The sequence below is a fragment of the Thamnophis elegans genome, chromosome 7 (assembly GCF_009769535.1).
Source record: "Thamnophis elegans isolate rThaEle1 chromosome 7, rThaEle1.pri, whole genome shotgun sequence".
NCBI lineage: Eukaryota > Metazoa > Chordata > Lepidosauria > Squamata > Colubridae > Thamnophis > Thamnophis elegans.
This window is the reverse complement of record NC_045547.1, coordinates 31,381,442-31,406,134: the sequence shown is the minus strand read 5'-3', so window position 1 is coordinate 31,406,134 and position 24,693 is coordinate 31,381,442. Positions and strand designations below refer to the sequence as shown.

At 39.2% G+C, this 24,693-nt stretch overlaps 1 protein-coding gene and 1 non-coding gene across 2 annotated transcripts; one reads left to right on the top strand and one right to left on the bottom strand.

The window, feature by feature from the left end:
* Positions 1 to 202: 202 nt before the first annotated feature.
* SYNGR1 (synaptogyrin 1) lies at positions 203 to 24,693 on the bottom strand. Its single transcript, XM_032220977.1, has 4 exons — positions 24,114 to 24,693; positions 8,588 to 8,825; positions 3,558 to 3,703; positions 203 to 1,543 (listed from the first exon to the last, which is right to left on the bottom strand). The coding sequence occupies exons 1-4, from the start codon at positions 24,210 to 24,212 to the stop codon at positions 1,445 to 1,447; spliced, it is 582 nt and encodes a 193-aa protein (XP_032076868.1). The 5' UTR covers positions 24,213 to 24,693; the 3' UTR covers positions 203 to 1,444.
* LOC116511919 lies at positions 5,793 to 5,899 on the top strand. Its single transcript, XR_004255791.1, has one exon. It is a non-coding gene; the product is annotated as a U6 spliceosomal RNA (small nuclear RNA).

Sequence of the window (24,693 nt, the reverse complement as noted above, 5' to 3'; positions counted from 1 at the left end):
TGACTTCTCAGTGGCAGAAGAGAGTGGGTAGAGGGAAGGGAAATAGGAGGTCTCCAAGAGCTTTCAGTAGTCTTGCGTTTGGTACCCTTGTGTCCCAGCATCAAAAGCATCTACGGAAGGGGGCTGCTGGTAGGCCGCCATGCTATCTGTGGTATCCTCATTTGTATAGGGTGCATAAGGCATGCCGGCCTCCTGGCTTGGATCTGTGTAGTCCTGGGAGAAGAGTGCTGAATCCGCTCCAAGTTGATATCGCTGGAATGCCAGAAAAGCCTGGGCCACCTTTAAGGGAGGATATGACGGCATGGGGGAGATTTTGGAAAATGGGATGGAAAAACAAAACAAAAGAGAGAAACATACCAGGAAGAAACAAATAGAAGCTGTGTTAGTAATGGTTAGTGCACAAGACATAAATTAGGGAAAAAGGACATGTTGCAATTACTTAATTAAATGCAAATACATTCTAACACCAGATGATCTGGTACAGCTCACCAAGACAAGCGAGTTCAAGCAAGAAACTGCAGAGGTAAGCAAGGGAAGAATAAACTTTTAGGAGAGATCCTATGGCTTATTTACTTGGATAAAAGACTGGTGAAAATAAAGCTACAGTAGAAGATATGGTTCTGGATTGCTTTTGTAAAGCATATCCAAACCCAATAAGGCCAGATCAAGTATGTGGAAGGCATTAGTCGGACCTCTTTCATATTCAATATTTCATATTTATATACCTGAGACAGGTAACAGAAGGATCATACAAGGCTAAACAGCCAAGCTTTTCAATGCTGACTGGGCTACGGAGGTAGAGTTTGAAACAATATTAGCTTTCCAGGGACATCTCATATCCATGCAACTCCCCCTCTATTAGTTCTGGAGATTTATGGAAGTTGTCAGGTAGAAATAAAGGCGAACCATATTTTCAAGATTAATCAAAGTAGTGGTTATAAGAGGTCCAGCTCCATCATAATCTCTTGTTTGTGAAATAGTCTTTAGTAAACAACGCTGAAGAAAGAGTGTGGGAAGCTGTTGCAGTTTCTAAACTGCCTTCTGATACCATCAACATGTAGGTTATACAACAGAAGAGCAAGTTGTGGCTATATGAGAGTGAGCAGAAATAGAAAATACATTGTTATTAGTGTTAAAATTGTTAACCAAGTGAACCAAAGAGGCACAATGGTGTTATCTAGAACTGAGGGTAGAAAAAGAAGCAAAAGAAAAAAAATTGAATAGGACATATTCTACTTTCAACTATTTGAGGCTTCAAAAGAAGACAACCTCAAATATTTCCTTAAGTATCTCAAAGTTTCTAGAATTTTCTTTCTTCTCCAAAACATGCTGTTTTATTTCCTGGACCTGCCCTATTTTATCCTTTTTTTTCTTCCTTCCTTGCACTTTAAGCATCAGAAATATTTGCTCTAAACATTTTCTCTCTGATATGTCAATTTAGGGTTTAGGGGAGAACTGGTGAAGAATTAGGAAACAGTGTGCTGTATTCTTCCTGAAAAGTAATTTCTCCAAGTCTGCGAAAGGCCAGAAAAGTCAGGAAGCTCTGTAGGAAAAGAATAGGAGGATGGACAAAGGGCATTAGACAAGATGTGAATCCTTATTGAAATTAAAGATAACATGGGAAAAACAGCTGGCTGTCTTAACTTCCATTTAGCAGAAGAGAAATCTGCTAAGTGGTGATATTTATAATAAAGGACTTCATTTGACAGCAAATGTCTCCTGTAGATAGTTTTTTCCCCCTGTTTGGACCAGAAAAGGACTCAATCCATCCCAAGATTAAAAGCTGTCAATGATGGGGTCCTTGGTGCCCTGTGAGCTTGGTGGTACTCTGAGCCATCAAGCTCAGAGAGCATCAAGGACTCCACAATTCAACTCTTGAGCTACAAATATCCTTTTCTATCAGTGCTGCCAATGATAAAAGCAATAAGTAGCACTGGGTGTGGTAACCTCAGCCCTCCAGGAGAAGCATCCCCAGATAAAACCATTTCCAACAAAATGGCCAGATTTAAATGGCAGAATTTCAGAATGCTTGGGAAGATTAGTGAGGGGGAAGGGAGCAGTTTGCTTCTCCCAGGCTTTCCATTCCCACCCTAATGCCCACAAAAATGTTTTGATGGAAATTATATGACAAAATCACTGTGCAACCTTCAACATCCCTCCAAAAGACTGGGAAGAAAAGACATGGCCCCTCATTTAGGAGTGGCAGTGTAATATTTAAATAGCATCTGGAAGAAAACAAATACCAAAACCCAGGGGGAAAGAGAAAGGATTTTGTAAAATGCCAAAAAACTAAAATAAAAATTGACTACATCAACAAATATAGGAATTTCTTTTAGATAAAATCATATTCTGTACTATTCTGGGTTGTCTCTCAGCCTTTCATTTTTTCTTTTTCTTTTGGAGTTCTCTTCTAAAGGAAAAATTGATTATATTTAAATATAGATAAAAATAAACAGTAGAGAATTCTCTTCTTCTCTATGAAAAGCAATAATCTTGTATGGTAATAATTTTCTTGCAATTCTTCCAAATTCTCACCATGTGACAATATATAAGGCAAATATGCCATGTGATAATATATCTCCAAAATGTAATATGTATCAGGCCAGTAATCAGTGTCAATTGTAATACACTCTGCACTTTTTGTTCCTTCCATTATCAGAGGCAGAATATTCTTTTGTAATCCACCAGTCAAACTGTGGGTAATTTTAAATTTAAAATTTAAATTTAAAGACATTAAATGAATATTTAAAGATGGACAAAATATGACGTATTCTCATTCACATTGTAGAAATGGCAAGTCTAGTTTGCTTTAGTTATTATATCTAACTATTCCAGCAATGATTTTATTTATCTAAAAATTTCTACATTGCTTCTCATATTTATAGACGGAAAAAATGCAGTCCTAAGTCAATGAATTAGTTACTGTATCATCAAATTTGGTGATTTTCTTTTTTAAAAGATGCTAGTGTCAAATGAAATAAGCATTACTTTCTTAAGTAGCCAATGAGAACCTTTAAAATGTTTTGAAAATGGCAATTAAAGCCATGAAAGGAAGTCCAAAACTGACATGGAACCATTTTGCATTACAAAGATTAATTTGAAAAACAAGTTGGATTAGATGCCTCAAAGGCCGCCTCTAGTTCATTGAGATGCAGAGCTGTAAAAGTCAGATTAAGCTGGTTTTCTTTGCTGCAACTTCATCTCCAGTAGGGAAGTAACGGACAGAAAACAGGTACAGTATGTAAATATCAATGTTTTTGACCAACTAACTTTCCCCCCCCCCTCTAGAATCAAGCCACTGATTATTCAGATCATATAAACAGATTTTCTAAGGTTAAAGACTGCCACAGAGGAGCTCTCCCTTATACAATAGCAATAGCAATAGCAGTGGACTTATATACCGCTTCATAGGGCTTTCAGCCCTCTCTAAGCGGTTTACAGAGAGTCAGCATATTGCCCCCAACAATCTGGGTCCTCACAAATGGAAACTGGGGCAATAAGATGCTTATAAATAACATTCTTCACTACTAGACAAAGTCCAAGCCTGCATAACTTACCCAGGTGAAGATGGAGAAAAAAGAAAAGGCAATGGCTGCTCGGGCTGCATCTGATCCTTCATTCAGTGGACTATCCTCTTCCTTCGAAACACGCCATTGGTCAGCCAAGAAACAAAAACCAACAAACCAGAGAAACGCCCAAAAGCCTGTAAGAAATCACCATCAAAACAAGACAGAAGGATGAAAGAATGCACACCCAAGAATTTTAATTCTCACATGTGTTCAGAAATTTTTCCCTAAAACATCTCAAAGTGATTTGCAGATTGGGATAAATTCCAGTTCTTTACAGCATGGAATTGCAAGTTAAATCCAAACATATTATTCCCAAGCCTTACAACTCCCAAATTTGAATTTTAAGAAGAGAACTAGTGGCTAATTAGTGGTCCCACTCTGCTATCTATCCCTGACAAATATGGGATCGGTCCAGAGGTGGGTTCCTACCAGTTCGGCTGAACCGGTTACTGGTTTGCTGGCCTGGGTTGCCAGAACCAGCAGCGCCCCAGGCCTCCCACACCTCCAAACTAGTTCCCCGGTCGGCGCAGCATGTTTTTCCTCCATTTTTTAATGTTCTGCACACGCACAGATCTATTTATGGGCAACTGGGCAACTGCGCAAATGCGCAGAGCAAAATTGTGCACGCACCAAACCGGCAGTAACGCTGGCATCAACCCACCCCTGGATCGGTCATTTTAGCATCTTTCATTTGGCCAGGATCTGCACTCAGATGCAATTCTAGCTGTGAAAATATTGTAGTAGTTCTTGATTTACTACCATTCATTTAGCAACCATATGAAGTTACATATGGCATTGGAAAAAGTGACTTATGATCAATCCTTGAACTTACAACCATTGCAGTCATTCAACATCCTTCCTGGCTGGCATCCAACAAGCAAAGTCAATAGAGAAGTCGGATTCACTTAATGATGGTGTGATTTGCTTAACAATCATGGCAAAAAGATTGTACATTTGGGTGTGACTTGTTCAACAACGATCTTGGTTAGCAAAGAAAACTGTGGTCACAACTCTCGAGTTACACAGACACACAGACACACACACACACCAACCAATTTTCTGTCCTGGAACTCTTTTTCCTCTTTCATGCTTTGCAAGCCAGCAGCAATAGCATCTTTTTTCTTTTCAACTGGTAAGGAACGTAGCTGTATTGCAGAGGACTTTTAGGAAAAGGAGGGAGAAGGGAGAGGATACCTATTCACTTATCTAGCAAAGCAAGTTTGTCGGGTTAACTTAACACTCAGTTCTGCCTAAGTAAGGAATATGCTGTGGAATGGCAAGGCTTAGTCATCAAGAGTAAGTTCATTTCCATTGCACAAATGGCCTCACAACAGTGGAATCACTTGCTCACTTATTCTTGAATTGTAGCAATTCTGAAAAACTACTAAACCATATAATGCAGTGGTCTCCAACCTTGGCAACTTTAAGACTTTAAGACTTCAACTCCCAGAGTTGAAGTCCACAGGTCTTAAAGTTGCCAAGGTTGAAGACCACTGATATAATGGACCACAGGCTCAGCTGAGAAGGAGGACAGATGTAGAAAGAGCCCTATCCTGAAGGAAGGGCTGGATTGTTGAAGGTCTCAGTAGTCTAAATAATCAAAAGGAATCTTTGTAAATGGTTCTGAATGGCAGGCAGAGTTATTATTCCTGCAGTTTTAGATAGGGTGGGGGTGGGTGAGAACCAGGTGATTTTGGCCTCATTCTGAGTCAAAGCAGAACTAAGAGTTAAACTGACTCTGACTGCCTTGAAACACAGTTTTTTAATTACTAAGTTTTGCTTTTAAGTAATCATAACTAAGAGAACTGGAGTAATAACTCCAAAATGTATTTCCCTTCTTTCATTATTTATGTAGCATTTCTATGCCAGTAAGCTAGCTAGCTCTGCTACAGAATTTGCTAAAAGCAAAGCAAAACAAAAAATGAGCAGGCATTAAGCAAATATCTCCCTGGCTGTTCTTTTCTATCTTGACATCATTAACAGATGCATCTAAATATTATACTGTACCTTAATGGATTTATAATCAAATCGTACCATCTTACAGAGGCATTTGGTGTAGTGGTTAAAACATCACTCTAGAAAATAGGAGATTGTGAGTTCTAATCTGGATTTAGGCACAAAGCTACCTCGGTGACCTTGAACTAGTCACTTTCTCTCGGCCCTTGGAAGGAGGCAATGGCAAATCGCTTCTGAAAAATTCTGTCAATAAAACTGCAGGGACTTGTGCTCGCTTAGGCAGCACATATACTAAAATTGGAATGATACAGAGAAGATTAGCATGGCCCTTGCGCAAGGATGACACGCAAATTCGTGAAGCGTTCCATATTTTTTCCTGTTAGGTATAACTACTGATTGTACTGTTATAGAGACTAACTTGATTTTGTATTTAATAACGGCAGCAAGACTGTTGGTGGCGCAATATTGGAAGAAGGAAGATTTGCCTACTATTCAAGAATGGACATTAAAAGTCACAAACTTAGCAGAGATGGCTAAAATATCAGCATATCTCAAGGGCCACTCAAATGAGAAATATAAACTGGAGTGGAGAAGATGGATTGACTATATTCAAAATAAATACGGGACTAAGAAATTCCAGATAGCTTATGACTGAAGAAGCAAGGAATGATACAATCTGTTTAGAGTTAGCCTAACAAAAGAGGAGTTAAAACTCAAATGAAAGATGATACTAACTTTTTATTAAGTTTATTTTAGAACATCTTTGTTAAAGATTTATACCCTGCATTTGTTCTGGGAAGTCGGGGGGGAGAGAAGGTTTGGGGGGGGCTGGGTTCGGGTGGGGAGGGCGGGGGAGGGGAGGTTAAAATAAAAATAAAAAAAACCTGCAGGGATTTGTCAATCTCCAAGAAGAATGGATGGATGGATGAAAACTACAGGGACTTGTGCAGGCAATTTCCATGATTGAATAGGAGGGGGGGAAGCCACCTCTAAGGATGGCAACAGAAACAATCTGCCCGTCAATGGAAGAGAATGGATGCCTGATGCTCTAGTACATCAATGTGCTTTGTTTTCTCTGAAAACACAAGTGCATTTTTTTTTCAAATGTGCAAGGCAGAGATGGGTTGCTGACGGTTTGGCCCAGTTCAGCTGAACTGGTAATGGAATTCGGACCTGGGTGGCAGAACCAGCAACAACCGAGGCCTGACAGGGTGCTGGTTTCCAAGATCCTGAGTCAAATTAGCCTCCACATTATTTGAAGAGTTGCAGCTGGGGAAGGCTGTACAACATTAGGCTAGACTGTGTTAGCTCCTATTTGAACATTTTCAGAGAAGGCTTCATTGAAGGAAGAATTAGTATGGAATCACTTCTCAACTATAAAAATAATATTTAAACCCCACATTTGTGAAAAATAAGTGGACGGAATACTGTCCACTGGACAGCTGTTGCCTTGTCAGATTTATTTATTGGATTCTAGACTCTCTGAGTCCAAAAAATTCTAGGTAACTTTAAGATTTAAAAATGAATGAAAGGTTAATTTCATTAAGTTGCCGACACAAAACCACATAAATAACACTCCTAAAAAAACTGTTGGGGCTCCACAAACTTCCTAACTTCAGGCCTGGGAAAAGGGCCAGGTCTTAAGAGGCTTCCAGTGGCTTGAAGCATTGGGGCTTATGGGTCTCTGGGGGAATGTTGTTCCACACCCCTTTGGTCCCACAAGATAACAACATTTAATTGAGCAGATCCCTAGTGTGCCCACTATGCCCAAGCATACCAGAAAGGCAGAAACAATTGGAGACAATTACTAGCAGTAGCAAATTATGATGCTTGGAAGAACTACAGGAACAAATCAGCATCTCAGGAAAAATATGTTTTTAAGAAAGATGTGTAATTCAGATGTAAAAATTCACTGAAATCTCAGTGACGTAGGATAAATAAGTTGTGATTGCTTTAAGGTTTCTATATCAATTTAATATATTGTAAATATATTAATAATTTGGACCAGACTTGAAATAGCTGAGTAGAACAATGAAACCAATTAAAGGAAAGCTTAAATCAAGGGAGTTTTTAAAAAATATTTCTAATAGTTCAGAACAGCAGTATCTTCATGTTGGGTCTTAGATTCTGTATTCACCATCTTGCACATTTTGCAACCTACCCACCCATGGATTCTGCTGGTTCAAAGCTCCTGGCTGGTGCACTTGCAGAATATTCTCTATATGGATAGATCACTCTCCTAAGCCGATTACAGCCTGCATAAGCCAGCCCCAATTCCTTTTAATTTGGTCTTCAGTTTCATAAGAAGTAGAGAAGATTTTGAGCTGTACTGCATCCTTTAGAGCCAAAACAAATGGCAGTGGCATCTTTTTAGTTTAATTTGGAATTAGCTTGCTTTAGTATTAATATTTATTTTGTGGAAAGTTAATAATGTAAAAAGACTGACTGGCTGTAAAGCTAGCATATCACAATATTATAGATAATATGTGAAAATGGGTGTTCCCTTTCTCCATTACATGCAACAGCTCTCTCTTCAACAAGGTACTTCTAGGAATATTTTTTTTCTTTTTTACAAAGTGGCGCCAAGAATCCTTCTGGTTATTTTTATTTGTGCATTTCTGAATGATGTTAAGAAAAAGCAGCACGTGACTCTACCCATAGAGGCCCCTCTTTTTCTACAGACCTCATTTGCATTGAGATTCTCCATAGACAGAGGACACCTTACATGACAGTCGTCCTCCGTTACAGTAAAGGCAACACCTTCTATTCACAGTTAATTAATTAAAATGTGTTAATTTATAAAATAAAAAGAGTAAAACTGATGAAATTAAGAATAGGAAAAAGGGTAAGCAAGATAATGCAAGAAAACAAAAAAAAATGCTTTTAATTTGAATCAGTGATCAGTTTATTTAATAAAGCAGATTCCAAAGCAATACAACTCCATCTCTGATTAATAAAAAGCCATTTAAATCATGTACACAGATGTAAGGCTGGATCCATATTCACCAACAGGCACACACACTGTCCCTATAGAAACCCATATATATTCACCAGAAACTCACCAGATATTCCAATGTCTGAAAGCACAGCTTTCTTGCGATCCTTGACACTGCTAATCTGCGGGAAGTAGACATCTAGCGCTAAGTAAAGAAGGCAGGTGAGGAATGCAAGGACTCCCACGGTGATTCCATAGTTGCAGGCATTCTGGTTGCGATTGTAGATGCAGAACTGTTCTGGTGTGTTGGGTTGGTTGATATAGCCTTCATTCACAATGCAGCCAAACACAACAATGGAAAAAAGCTGGGATACAGAAAAGTGAGAAAAGAGTTAAAAGAATTCATTATACAAATACAAAATTCACATGAGGCAGGCGGGTGATGGGTCATCAAGTTAGTGTTGACACTTAGCAACTAGATCAGGGGTCAGCAACCCACGGCTCTGGAGTCGCATGTGGCTCTTTCATCCCTCTGCTGCAGCTCCCTGTTGCCGGTCGGCTCCATAATTAATAGGCCTTTCAGTTAGGACAGACAGAAGAAAAAGGAGGAAATTCTATTTGGGGGGGGGGGGACTTCTGGTCAGCAAAGGAAAAAAGGATGCCGCATTAGGAGGAGACTCTATAGTGAGGGCAGCAAGTTTTGAAAGCCTGCTCATTTTCCAAATATCCTGCAATTGTTTTTGTGGGATAGAATTATATTAATCAAGAATTGCTAATATTACCAATTTGAAAACTAACATATTATACCTTGGTTAAATCTGCACGATGGTTTCCTTAATTTTTCTTTCTGAGTGGAAGCTAATGTTTTCAAAAGTAATCATCAGCCTCAATCACCTATCTCTTCTTTAATCAGATGTTTATTTATGTGCAAATTCATCATTTTCCTTTTTTAAAAAAAAATTATATATTGTCCATTTGGATAGGTCAAGGTGACCTCCAGGAATATATCAATAACATACAACATAGGCCTGTTGCATTGGCAATATATTATATTTACACTTTATGAGCTTTTTAAAGTCTATTTTTGTGGTTTGCTGTGAACCACCTAGAGTTGTGCATTCAAGATGAGTAGCCACATAATTTTTCTAAATAATACATTCTAATAGCTGTACATTTAAAATTCTTAAAAAACAAAATGGAAAGTATTAAAACTGTAGCAAGTATATTTAAGCCCTCTCCTAAATACTGTGTTTAGGAGCTTTAGTTCCTATAACAATTAATCTCACGGATTGTAACTTGCCACAGAAACAAAGCCAGAAATTCCTGTAGATCACAGGTGTCAAACTCGCCACATCACGTTGCTGTCATGTGATGTTTCACTTTTTCCCCTTCGCGAAGCTGGGGTGGATGTGGCCTCCGCATGAGGTAACTTGCCCGTGGTTTGACACCCCTGCATGTAGATCAGTGGTGGGTTTCAAAAAAATTTAACCTCTTCTGTAGGTGTGGCCTGCTTTGTGAGAGTGGCTTGCCGGCCATTTGACCAGTGGGGGTGGCTTGTCAGCCATGTGACTGAGTGGGAGTGGCTTGGCAGTCATGTGACTGGATGGGCGTGGCCAACTTGTAAAATGAGGTGAAACTCACTTAACAACGCTCTTGCTTAGCAATCAAAATGTTGGCTCAGAAACTCTGGCATTTGAAGCACGCAAGTCTTAAAGCTGTCAAGTTACAAGATCCTTGCACCCCTAACCCTTTAGAAAAAAAAACCCAGGGGTGTTCAAACTTGACAGCTTTAAGACTTGTGGACTTCAACTCCCAGAATTCCTCCTCCAGTTATGTTGGCTCAGGAACTCTGGCATTGAAGTGTACAAGTCTTAAAGATGTCAAGTTACAAGACTCTTGCACCCCTAACCCTTTAGAGAAAAAAACCCCAGGGATTTTCAAACTTAACAGCTTTAAGACTTTAAGGTTTAGATAGGACTCTTAGAGGCGGGCGGGGCGATTGGTGAGCCAGCCAATCAGTGAGCTGCAGGCGGGACAAGCATGGTGCGACGAGCGGGGCGAGGGAGCTGCAACCGGTTCTAAACGGCATAGTAGATTTGTGGAACTGGCAAGAACCCACCCCTGATGTAGATATTAAACATATCTGTGCTGATATTTGATCTATTAAGGACCTGACCCTAAGACTGAAAGGCAAAGTGAACAAAAATAGGTGATCTGCAGACAATTTGGCCTATGCCACGTAATGTCTATGCTCTATAGTGTGACTACCTTGAATAATGGTTACCTCAGAAATGGTGCATGGCTGTTTACAGACCTGTTCACCATCAACGACAGTATTTATAATTCCTTTATTATTTTTATTTAAAATATTTTAAAATAAACTGTTATGGTATAAAAATGCTGATACGCATGTTTAAAGATTTAAAACATGCTGAAAGTCACACATCTTAAACAGGCCAAGGTTGAAAAATACTTCATTAAACAACCTCTAACCATGGAGCAATCATTAAAAACATCAGTATACCTTTTCTTTTGAACCACTTCCATACTAACGTCCTACTAATAAAACTAAAAGACGTCTAACTCATGTTATAGTTTTGGGACAATAAAGAGTCTTATTAGCTGTGGAAGAAAACAATCCCAGTTAAGGTGTGATTAGGAAGCTTCTGAAAAATTTCATGTACTTATCAGCCTGGGCCACAATTTAGGACTATTTCTTTAAACCCAGGACCTGATTACATTTCCTTCTGAAATAAATTGTATAGCATGTTGATAGAGATTGATAGCAGAAAATCAGAATTAGCAAAAGTTTGATAATGTTTCAGGTCACTTCTATTTATAGATATAGAGGACGGACAGACAAACATATGGCTGTAGGCAAAGCATTTCCAAGAAAATGAAGGAAGAATGAGAGAGAAGGCAAGGCACAGAGACCTGATAGACACTAGATTAAACACTAAAAATATTTTCTTAGAACTCCTGTGTTTTTGAAGCTTCACTTGCAATTTTCACTGGATATTTTCTCCAAAAAGTCAGTCAGTAATCAAAGACTACCCTTATCCCCCTTATCCCTAATGTTGCAAAGTAAATTGAGCAGATAGCTTTCACAATAGATCTCTTGACTGCCATGTGATGCCTGCAGCATGATACTCATTTCCAGTGGTCTATTAAGCTTTCTTAAGTATCATGTGATGTGCTGGCATCTCAGGCCCCAGATGCCTCTTAAGCACCAGACAACGAAAGTTGCCATTCTCCTTGACCAGTGTATTATTTAATTTTTGAAACCACTCACTGTGCCTTGAATTCTTTTTATTTCTAGCACTTTCCTCATTATGAATCCTTCCCCTCCTGGAAATGCTGCAGCTAAACCATCAAATTTCTCACCAGGTTTATAAGAGAATTGATCTCAGAAAAGAATAAGGTAGGTTTTTTTCCCCCTTTACATTTGAGGAACAATTGCAAGCAAAAACAGCTGGGGGATTTCTTCTTGAACTATATTAACCTTTATCTGGCACCAAAATTGTGCTAACTGTTAGTTGAATAGATTCATGTGTGCACAGACAGGTATGAGCCATACATCAGTTTAACTGGAACTTCATGTGTGGTCCAGATCTTTCGTGTCTGCCACTTAATAATGATATTCACTTAACAAATTCAATGATTGACTTAAAACTGTGGCAAAAAAGATCATAATATCGAGTGTGCTTAACAACTGCCTCACTTAGCAATTCTGGTCCCAATTGTGGTCGTAAGTTGAGGACTACCTTTAATTGAAGGAATCCCTTTCCATTTGGACTAGCAGCTTCACCTTTTTTGTGAGAGGCGGTTATTCAAACGGAGCACAAATTATTCTTTTTTTTCATTAAAGTTCTTTATTTTTTCATTTTCAAAACATATAATCACATGTATACTAATACATAACCAATATCATATTGTATTATTAACTGTTTACATCAATTCATCTTACCAACAACTCCCAAAAACCAATTATTGGCTCTTTTGCTCTCCATACACCATATTTGTACTTTATCCATCACTTCCTACTTCCTCTCTCCTCCCCCTCCCTACCTCCTTTCTTCCCACTGTCGCCCTTCCCTTCTCTACTTCCTCTTCCTCTCCCCTTCTCCTCTCTCCCCTTTTCACTCTTCCTTTCTTTCCTCCTCTTCCCCCCTTGCCCTCTCTCCTATCTCTCTCTTCTTTCCTTACCTTTCTCCTCTACTTCCCTTCTTCATCTCATTTACTTGGTGTATTTCAACTTCTGAGCGAGCTCCATTTTATGTTGATGGTATTTATAATTCCTTTTCGATATACATATTTAATTTTTCTTCTCTTTTTTAGTAAAAAAAACCAATATAACAGAAAAGTTTACATATATAGTCATTGTGCTTTTAAACCCACCCACCCCACAGCCTAATTTTGGCCAAGATGTAGATCTGGTTACAATTCCTCGCTATTCTCATCATTATCTTTATATAATTATACATCCTTATATGCCCCCAATTTGTGATTCTGTCTTTTTATCTCAATAGTTTCCCATTGTAGGTATATTTCATGTTCCCTCTCCATTTTTCCATATGTTGGATTGGATTACCCTTAATTGTCTCTAGATGGCAATCCTCACTGTTCAATGTTCGTTACACTTCCATTAATCTATTATATAAAATAACAAGCGGTAAACATATTTTGACCCATGCTTAGTTGTCCTTCTATTGTCATATTCAATCAGTTCGCAACTCAATTTAGTTATCATGTTAAAAAGCTGGATCACAAACCTCTGCTTTACCATCTCCCCATATCAGTTTATCCATATTCCATATATTTTAACCTTTATTTAGCTATCTTTCCATTATCATATTCAACCAGTTAGCAACTCCATTTTATTGTCATAGTTTAGGAATAACATCCTTATCTTAACTTTATATTTTCCCATATAATAGTTTCTAATTATCTGATTTTTTCCTAGTAAGTCTTTTGTCCCACTTCTCTGTTCTTGACTTTTCCCTTTTCTTTATTTTGACACATCCACTGTCTTTAATTTTCCCAAGTCAAAATAATATTTTATATTTCTCTTTGTTGGGGCATAGTCTCCTACTTCAAATTTCCTTATGCCACTAACAACCTCTACTTTTGTCTGCTTTTTACTTCCTTTTGTTGGGACACCTCCCCTTTTCACAATTTTCCCTACACCACTGCCAGAACCAATGGAGTTTTTTGTCTACCTTTTATTTCCCTCCATTTCTACTCCTTCATTGTCTTGCTCCCTTCCTTTAAATTCTTAGTCTTTTGTTCTTCCTTAATGTCCAGTGCCAAAATTGCAGTTAGTTATACAAGACTTATTTCAAGATTCTGGTCCACCTTAAATTTAATTCAAACCGGAAGTGAAGCTGGGGGCCATCTTAATCTTTTGCTCTAGAGAAAAAAAGAAGAGTAAAATAAAAACAAAACAACAAGAAAAAAACCTTCATGTTTCCCAGTTCTTGATTCTGTTATTATTCTTTCCCTTGCCAGCTTCCGGGTCCGATCAATTGTAGCTGCTCAGAATATATCACTTGAAACAAACATGCAAACAGTCAAATTCGAGTATTTCTCTTTGCCTCCTATTTTCCCAAATTCTGATTTATGGCAGTTGGTTAATTAAAACTTCCTGCACAGTCAAGATTAGGTTATCAGTTATCAGTAAGAAGAAGTGCTTTTTTTTAGTTAAGATATATTAGTTGGAAAAAGTTCAAACAGAATAATTCCTTCAGAATGTTTGGTTTCTATTTCAAGTCCAAAACCAAGTTTAGAGTATATATTTGAGTGGGTTTGTCATTTCTCTGCTTTCTCCTTCTGTCCAAAATTGTTTCAAATAAATAACTTTTTTTGGGGGGGGGGGCTGGTGTTTCAACCCTCCATTATCCCTTTCTTTCTTTCTTTTGAAAAAATCCCAATCTGACCATCAATATTATTTATGTTCTCAAGATTTCTTTGCCTTTTCCAGGTTTGATTTATAGTTGTGGGTTAGATACATTTTCTTACCAGTCTTTCATCTCTTCCGTAACCTCCTATAAATTTGCTTTTACAAAAAAGTCAGCATTTTATCAGCCATATTGCAGACTGCCACCCCGACTCCGATTCATAAGGCAAATCTCCGACCTACAAGGGACCAGTTGCCTCCCTCTGGGTCGGATAAGACGCTGCCCTTCTTCGCCCCCACCTCCAGTGGGGGTTCTGATCCAAAAAAGGATCTTGGAGATGGCTTGTCAGACAGGGTTCATGTGAGGCTCTTAAGAGCCCATACCCCTCACGTCTGACCAGCTGAAGAACTTCCTGTCCGGAGCACAAATTATTCTGAGTCTTTTTCATATGAGACCTATTCATCAAACCTATTCTTAAAAATGCTTAGAATATCTTACACGGCTTTTGAATTTAATAAAACCAACCTTCTACATGCCCATTAATAAGATTAATAAGTAAATCCTATTCACAATGGACTAAATCCTAGATAACTATAGACAGAACCTCTGCCTAGGAAGGTCAAAATGAATCATGTTGTTGGCACTTTTCACTTTTAACATTGTTTGTAACTTGAAATAATAAGTGATACCTTTGCTGTCATATATTTATACTTTACTTGCTGCCAGCTGCCACTTCCAGTCTTTTTTTGACATTTCAGTTTCATGAAACATGCAATTCTCATGCTTTTCCACAGAAATGCTTTCTCTGCCATTCCTGAAAATGAATTCAGTGCATTCCTATTTGCTTGAAAATTGATGTCTCTCTATTACTACTATATTCAGTTCTGCACAATTTAACATATAGCTTGGATATCTCACACATATCATGTTTCAATGCTTTTAAATAAGAGATAGGCTTTTTCCATGCTTTGCTTATATCGTGGCTTGACTATTGCATTTCACTACCAGTGTAAAATGACTGTAAAACAAACAAATGCAATTTTAGCTTACATCAATAAAAGTATAATTTCCAAATTAGGAGTATTTGTTCTATTTTATTCTGCACTGATCAGATTCTATCTTGTCTGGTTCTTGGAACTACACTTTTAAAAGGATATATAGAGAAATTGGGAAAGATTCACAAAAGATCAATGTACATGATCAAAGGATTAGAAGCTGAAATCCTTGAAGGGAAATTGAAGGGACTCAACGGTTTAACTGTGAGAAAAGACAATTGAAGGGCATATGAAGGCATTCTTCAAATATCTGAAAGGATATAATTTAAGAGATTAGGCCTTGTTTTTTCTTATTCCAGAAGTCAGGACACAAAGTAAAAGTGACAGGAATGTAGAATTCAAATGGAATGTTGGAAAACTCTTCCTAACCAAAAACAAAAAGTCAGTTACCCAGAGAATTCATGAATTTACTTTACTGCATGTTTTCATCGGTTCAGACTTTACTGTAATTTGGATTCTTGCAACTGAGCAGGGAGTTGAATTTAGCAGATTAAACAGCCCTTTCCTACTTTCCGCTTCTATGAAATCCTGTTCTGCAAATCTTTGAGAAACAGAACTTTCTTTTACATTTTTAATCATCATGTAATTACCACGCATTTCCCCCCCTTGCTACTCATTTTCCTACTCTCACATGCCCCAATTCCTGTCTAAGAGCTTTTAAATGGATGGTAGGAATAAGAATTCTCAAGGAAAGTGCTTTCATAAAATGTACAATATATGCATGACAGAAGTATAATTTGCCTAGTCCTCAGGGGGGGAAAAGACAAAAAGTAAGGATGGTGGCATATCAAGATAGGTTGCCAACCTTCTCCCTCCCAATACATTCCCTTGTCTTAACAGCAGCATGACAGGCATTCATTTGACATATAAACCGTTTTTTGGCAATAGGGAGAGAGAGAAAATTCTCATTGTGTAGTGTGCCAATAATCTGTTGAATTTCTTCATGCCTCAAGATGTGGAAGAGAAATTTCTACTGAAGAAATGCTATCAAGCTTACCGTTTGGAAGACACTCCCTTTCTTCCCACAAAATGGTCATCTTCTTTGATAAATACATATTGTTTTTAAATGTATAAATTAATATTGGGTCTAGATGAATGCTGTGATATTGTTTTAATTATTTTTATTAGAAGTTTTGAAGGCTTTAAAAAAAAACACGGCTGGTTTCTAATAGAAAACATATAGAGAAATACATGTGCACAGATGTAATCTTTGGAAACTTTTATCCACAGGAAGGTCAATTACAGTGAAGGCAACTCCACTCTCTTCCCAGTATCTTGCGTTTAAATACTAATCTAAGGAGAAATATTTTGTATGGCTATGAAACAGTTTGGAATTGATTCCTAAAAGGTACTTCCAAGTATGCAGTTAGCATGAAGGTAGCCATCTGCCTGGGAAACAGTGACATCTTTTCCTGGGATCTCATGGCATTTGCAGAGGACAACTACAAGAACTGGATGATAAAGGTGCTTTAAAAAGTTGCAGACTACGTTCACTTTCTAAATGGAAGATGAACAGCTCTCCAGGGCATCTAGGAAACTTGAACACATCACAGACATAACTTATTCCAGCAAACATTTAATGCGCATCTCTCAAAGAATCCAAGCAATATGCTGCATTCCACACTCACCTAAATACTGTAGATTGAAGGTCTGGAAAACAGGACTGTCATTTTCCAAAACTATAGCTGCTGCTATTCTATTTCAGGGGTTAAAAGTGAACAAAGTAGTGATTGTAAACAAAAATTGTTCAGATTATTCCAATTTTTAGTTGTGGTTCAGCCTAACTATAATTCCAATACTAAAATTGATCTGAAATAATAGAAATCAGGCTTTGCTTTCCCCTAAAGATATGAACAGTACTAGAGTTTTGTCTCTTATGGCATCTCTTTATAGATATACCACTAATTTAAAAATAAAAATTGAAGAATACTGTGTAGTAGCACAGGATTATTTATGCCCATAGGATGAAAGGTTGAAGTCTCCACTTCCTTCCCCAAAGTCCTCTGGAATGTCCCCCTTCCTCCCACTGCTGTGGTACATTTTGTAGATTGTGTTGCCATCACCAATCTGTCAGGGAGGGTCCTTTTACTTGATAGCCTTTCCCCCAACCACAGTATGTGGGACAGGAAGCAAGATCTCACGACTGCTTTACAGTATTTACAGAAAAGTAATAAATTTTGTAGTTCCAGTTCTTGGCCTTATATCTTTCAGAACACATGACTGTTATTGCTCTATTAGGATATTAAAAACCATGCAAAGATAATTAAAAAGAACACCAACATTCTTTTGGTGTTTAAAGAGTGAAGCTTTAAAACATTCAGAGATAAAACTCATAGAATTATAGAACTGCGAAAGTAGCATCTTCGAGAAACCCCCATCTCCTGGGGTAAAAAATGCACAGAAAACGTTTAAAATTTGCCGATCCTGAGCAAAATCTAAGAAAGCATTGAATTGCTCATAATCAAGAAAGCTTTGTTACCCATAGAATCCAATGATAGAAAGCTCATACAAACACTGGGCTTTCAGAGATTAAAAATGCATATTATATCATAATCAGAATATTAGAGTCAATAAAGTAATACACAACAATGCTTTCTTTAAACCTTAATGGAGACTTCTAGCAAAAAGTATTTATCAGTTTCTTAGAGAGACTGAATTCTTGGTAGCACAGGATCTATTTTGCCTCCTAAGATTTTCTCAGTGTCTCATATATTTGCAACCATTTTACAGAGACTTCTATTCATTGTCTTTAACAGATTAACAGATTTGGAAGGGACCTTGTAGGTCATCTAGTCCAACTGCCCGCCCAACAGGAGACCCTACACCATTTCAGACAAATGGAAGTCCAATCTCTTCTTGAAAGCCTCCAGTGACGAAGCTCCCATAACTTCTGAAGGCAAGCTGTTCCACTGGTTGATTATTCTCACTGTCAGAAAATTTCTCCTTATTTCTAGGTTGAATCTCTCCTTGATCAGTTTCCATCCATTATTCCTTTTTGGGCCTTCAGGTGCCTTGGAAAATAGCTTGACCCCTTCTCTCTGTGGCAGCCCCTCAAATATTGGGACACTACTATCATGTCTTTCCTGGTCCTAATCTTCATTAGACTAGCCATGCCCAGTTCCTGTAACTATTCTTCATATGTTTAATCTCCAGTCCCGTAATCATCCTAGTTGTTCTTCTCTGCACTTTTTGTAGAGTCTCAACATTTTTTATAGTGCAGTGACCAAAACTAGATGCAGTATTTTAGGTGTGGTCTTACTAAGGCTTGGCCCCACCATTTTCCAAAGTACATTTAAAGTGAATGAGAAGGGGCCAAGGAGTTCTCCATGGCTTATATGCAGGTAAGTATTATTTTCTGCTCCGTAACTAGAATGTAGCTATAACTTCATGAATAATGAATACCGGTAGTGAATGTAATCTCAACATATACATGCTTGGAATAGTCACCAATTTCAGCAGGGTTTCTAAATGTGGCTTTTGACTGGAATATAAATCACAAAGGAACTGTTATCAATCATACTTCTTCACTGAAGCTTCCTAACAGTAACCTAACAGCATCTGATATTGCACCTGCAGAGATGAAAATTGCAAACAAACTATAACGTTAGCCTGGCCAAATTCTATGTATAGTTTGAAGAGCAAAAATCAGCTTTTAAACTTTTTCACACCATGAATAAAGCTGGCAATGTTGCAGAGAATATCATTATATTATATATTTTGCTGCCTGTTCCTAGTTATGTTTACTAAACACACCTAAAGTGATCCTACCTAAATCAATGATGTTTTTAGCTACTTAATTTAGCACAACAATGTTATTCCTATGGGACTAGTGTATGTTTCACAACTGAATAACTGGCAAAATTCCAACATCACAGAAAAGCATTCTTGAATTTAAATTTGGTACATTGGTCTCCCAAAAAAGTCCTGCTATACAGCAAACATATTGCCAGTTTAGTACAGTTTAGTTGTCAGTTTAGTACATACAACTTCAAGGTCCATCATCTAATAGGCCACATCTAAGTTGGTTTTTAATCATCATCAGACTTAACATTTTTATCCTCTGTCTGCTTATTACTACAATAGTTGCATTTAAGATAATGAACTGCTCTGGAAAACTGACTACATTGTACTAACCAATATTGTCTTCTTCTGCTTTCTGCATTTAGTCCAAATCCATCAGTTACTAATGGAATATTAGGATATATTTTTCTGAAAGATTAAAAAGATAATCACTCCCCTGCTCCACGACAACTACCACTAAGGCAAAAAGGAACCCAAGTATTTGGCTCCCCTCATTCTGTTAGGTTTGACCTCATAAAAGGAATGCTGGTTGATTTCACATGGTTTCAGGCAACATTTTTTGTACTCAGTTATAAATAAACTCATTCTCAGCACTCATTCGTTTTAAATGCTTTAATTCACAACACTAGAAATGCAGGGAAATAAATAAAAGATTCAGCAAACTCTAGAAACAGTACACAGGTTACAAATTCTATGTAGCACATCACTATTATAAAGCCTATTATAAAATACAATAGGATTAATATTTTGCACTTGATTTGTTCAACAATTCTGAATGGATGGCTTTTACCTGTTTTGGCCATATAATGTTTACACCAGTATTTTTCCATAACATTGATATAATTCTAAAGGGCTGGAGAGGTATAAATATCTGCTTGGAAGCAAGTTGCATGAAGCTTATTGAGACTTATTATCAATACATATGCTTAAATTTGCACTGATTATAAATTTGTGACAAAAAGCATGGTAGCTGAATTGGATAGGGGAAGAATTCTATTGCCACAAAAGAGAAAAGAAAATCTAAACAAGAAGGGAAAAAAGTTGTTTTTCAGTAGCCATTTATCTAATTTGCTCCTTTAAGCTTGTGCTCCAATTTATGAAATGTTTGTCCTACAAGCATGTAAATTGGATAAGCCCACAAACTCAGGAGGACTTCATCCCAAATAAACATACAGAAAATGATCTGGAAATGTTTCTACTCTTCTATGATTCACTTGTTTATCAAGTCAATGGTATTATAACAAGAAATAGAGACCTATCAAAGTCACTTCCAAGGTCAAAGTACAATATGTAGTTAATAACTCTGGGGAAATATGGAGACACTCAAGGGGAAAATTTAAAAAGGATGCTAAGCATCTTCCTGCAACTGAGAGTTCATTTCATGAAGAAGTGGCACTCAAAAAAGCAACATGCTGCAAAAACTCTTCTTGACTTAGTGAAGCCCTGTAGTAATGAAGTCACAGCTTTAAATCAGAGAATGTTCTGTCCTAAATTCTCAAGAACAGAAACAACATCCATCTCAGGACACATCCTGTCAATTCTGTTAACTGTAATTGACCACTGCTGTTTTGTCACCTGGTCTGTCTATCACATGCAACACAAGGTTCTTCCTATCACTTCATGAATTCATGAATTTCAGCAGCAGCTGGGAGCCAACTGCCTTCCCCCTTCTAATAAGAACAGTATAAAGGCTGTACTGTAAAATCTCTCCAGATAAACACATTAATTACTACTAGTCACATTAATTATCTATAGAAATTTGCTAAGATTTCTTAAGCTTTTCATTCATAAACTCCTTCCCCACCTTTCTTTCAGTACTTTCCATGACTTCTCTTCCATGGAAATGAGTGGCAATCACTCACTTATTAAAATAAGTAATTTTTTTAAAAAAAACACTTCATTGAATGCATGAGTTCGGAAGTACTTTATTGGTCATCTAGTCCAATCCCATAGAAAGAGAAGGAATCAGGGGCAAATGTTTGAAAACATTTCCCCGAGGAAGACTTTAGTACTAGTTAGGGCAAACTGTTTCATTACTTTTAACAGTTCTTATCATAAATTCCATACAACGTTCAGCATGAACTGTTTTTCTTTAAATATCCAATTATTGGTATTCAAGGTAGCAGAGTTGACTCACTCTTGCATATGACAAGCTTTGTTGTAGAACAGGGGTGTCAAACTCAATTTCATTGAGGGCCACATCACGGTTATGTTTGACCTTGGTGGGACCATGGTGGTCGTGGTGACTATGGCCAGCTTGACGTCACTCGTGTCGGGGGTGCCTGTGGTGGCCCCAGCGCTCTGCCAATGAAAATGGGCACCTGAGCTCCATTTCCGGCTGCGACTGCTTCCTGCAACCCTCTGCCAGAGAAAATGGAGCTCGGAAGGGCACTCCAGCAGAGGGTTGCAGGAAGCCGTCGCAGCCAAAAACGGAGCTCAGGAGCTTATTTTCGCTGGCAGATGCACCATGGGCCGGTCCTTTGCTGTTCACAGGCTGGCCCCGCAGGCCAGATCTAAGAATCCGGGGGGGGGGAGGGGGAGGCAGATCCGGCTTCCGGGCCTTGAGTTTGACACCCCTGTTGTACAACATTGTCATTTCTCCCCCAGTCATCTGGGGAAGCTTAAACACCCCTCAGTTCTCTGAAATTACTCCAGCTTCCGTGGGGCCCTTTTAAAATGCAGCACCCAGAACTGGACCCAACACTCCAAGTGCAATCTACTCATTGCAGAGGACAGCCACTACTATCTCCTGCAGTGTAGATGCAATGCTAACATGAAGGCAGCCCAAGATCACACTGGCCTTTTTCACTGCTGTATTCTTAAGCTATGGCTCATAATTAATATCAGAGGAGAGGTTTTGTAGACAAGAGGCCCCAGTCCTTGTTATCTCTAGGAAACATGGGAAAAATCCCATAAGGAATGGATTAGACAGGAATACACTTGATCCTACTGTTTTGGCTTCCTCCTGAAGATCTGAATGGATGACAAGTAAGGCTATGTTTAATATTTGTTTGTTTGTTTGTTTGTTTGTTTATATTCATTGGCTGTCCAACCCCAGTAGACTGTTGACATACAAACTAGAAAAAACATTAAAAAAGGAAAAACATTAAACCAATTGAATGCTAACAAAATCTTCAAATAAAAGAGGGATGAAAAGCACCATTCAGTTGATATCAAAGCCAGGTTTTTAAAGCTTTCTGGGTCTTAGAAGAAAAGATCTTCCTCTGGGATGTGTGTGTGTGTGTGTGTGAGAGAGAGAGAGGGCTGCAACAGGGAAGATCTTCCTCTGGGATGTGTGTGTGTGTGTGAGAGAGAGAGAGGGCTGCAACAGGGAAATCATGCTTCCTAGATCCCACATGATAATGTTTAATGGGGGGGCTGGAGCACATCCCCTGTGGTGGAACATATTGGGTAGGAAAAAACCACTGGAGATAAGTTGTCTCTCAGGTTTCCAGGCCCTAAGCTATATCTATGTCAGCCTTAACTCAGTCTGCTTTCCTTGATCAGTTGGGGTAGGAGGAAGGAAGCCATTCCATTTCTGTAATTTCTTCCTTGTCACTGTGTCCTCCTTTTCTCTCCTTGTGACACTCACAGGAGACAAAAGCTCTCTCTAGATTTCTATTTGCAATTTGCTCTCCTAATCTAAATGACCTTCTTGCAAACACGATAGGTGCACAGCAGCCATGGCAAAGTGTCACAAGATGGAATGACCTCCCCCTGATTCATCCATTCCAAAAGGGGGAAAAACATGTACAGGAAGGAATTATTCTCTTTGGACTGGCTGGCTATATCTCCATCACTTTCCCCATTACATTTACAGGCACTTACATAAAAAATGTGGTATATAGAGAAACATAAATGGGATGGGGGAGGAATATTTAAATTGGAGCTAGGGGAACTGAGGATTTAGAGGATTACACACATTTTCACCCCTCAGTTCCTTATCCCTATCCTCCTTGCAAATGTTGAAAAACAAAACAAGAAATTAAAACGTGAAGAATGGGATTCATAGAGGACGGAAAATTCACCATTATTCTCTTAATTCCCTCTCCAACTTTCTTTGTCCATAAGACAGCTCCTTCTTAAGTAAAACTTCTGTTTTCCTTATTTTGATCAAAATTAATAGTGGTGTCACCATGAAAGGTGAGGGAACCCAGTTGAAATCACCTCTTTAAAAAAAGTTTTTGAGAAAGGCAAAGGACAGATAAAAGTTTTGCCATTTTCTTTCCCACCTACAAAATCATTAAGGGCCATTTCTTCTAGGCAATGGGAAGAAGAGGGGGACTGAATCGTTGTGCTATTTTTCATCCTCCTTACCACTTGCTGCATAACACACAGTATCCCTTTACATACATTGCACACAGCCAAAACAACCCTTGCCAGGGGCTGCACCGCAGAAAAGACAGAAAGGAGAAGAGGCAGAGAGGCCTGAGCTGGAAGATGATCCTGCCTCCCTGCCATCTTAAAGGTCATCAAGGGCCGTCTAATTCTGCCGCTCGGCCAAACCCCAGATCTCCCCTTTGCCCTGCAGGCTCTTCCAGAGGAAGGCGATCGAGCCAGTCCGTGGTCTTTGCAATCCACGCCAGCCCGATCGGGTATCCCTAATCGCCTCCATAATATGCTTCACGCCGCCAACATGAAAAAGGACACGGCTTATAAAAAAAAAAGCCCACCAAGTGTCAATGGCTCCTGCTCGAGCGGCTCCCTCTTAAACCTTAAGGTCAGGTTCGCTTACATTTGCACCCAGCCCGGCTCTTCGCAAACGAGCCATCTACGCCACATTTTGGAGGAGAATTTCCAAGCGTGCAGGTGGCTTTGAACGCGCCGGGCTAAGCCCCTCGAACCGGAAAGCTCGACCCTTCCTTCATAACCTGACGGCCTTCCAGGAGCGCCCCCTTACCCAAGAAACTATCCGGAGGATCGTGTGAGGTTGCCGGATGAAGGTCTGGGGGTCAAAGGCGCCTCCGGCTTTGCCAGCTCCGTACGCGGCCGGTTCCATCCTCGGAGCAGCCCGCTGGCAAGACCTGCCGAGCTGCCTTTCGCTCCGAGCTTATTCCCTCAAAGTTTACCGCGCCAGGGACGGAGGCTCACGGAGAGGACAGAGACCAGGCTGCGCCGTCCAGCATCCGAGAGCGCAACCCGCAGACAGGAGGCAGCGGTGTCAGCGGAGGGGACGGTGAAGCCGTGTGCGATGTCGGGAGGTCCTGCCCGGCGGCCCCGCCCTCGCTTCTTGCTCCCGGCCTTACTTGCCGCGCTGAACGGAGAAACTCGCGGGCGACAATTAAGGCCGGGGTGGGAAAGCCACCTTACAAGACAGTACACAGGGTTGGCAAAGGCAGCCAGGCGCGCTCCCGATCCGCAGCAGTCGAAAGGGCGGCCGCGAGTCCTAATGACGGCAGGCGCTTACGTGCACCCTCCATCCTAGCAACTTGGAGGGCGGGGGGTGGGAAGGGCGCTGCGGAGCTCCGCTTCCCTCGGCC

Excerpts from the sequence above, each read along its gene's own strand:
- SYNGR1 (XM_032220977.1), bottom strand. The coding sequence starts at position 24,212 with ATGGAACCGGCCGCGTACGGAGCTGGCAAAGCCGGAGGCGCCTTTGAC. Across the intron at positions 3,704-8,587 it reads TTCAGACATTGGAATATCTG|GCTTTTGGGCGTTTCTCTGG; the intron begins GTGAGTTTCTGG and ends GATTTCTTACAG. Across the intron at positions 1,544-3,557 it reads TTTTCTCCATCTTCACCTGG|AGCTTCCTGACTTTTCTGGC; the intron begins GTAAGTTATGCA and ends CTTTTCCTACAG.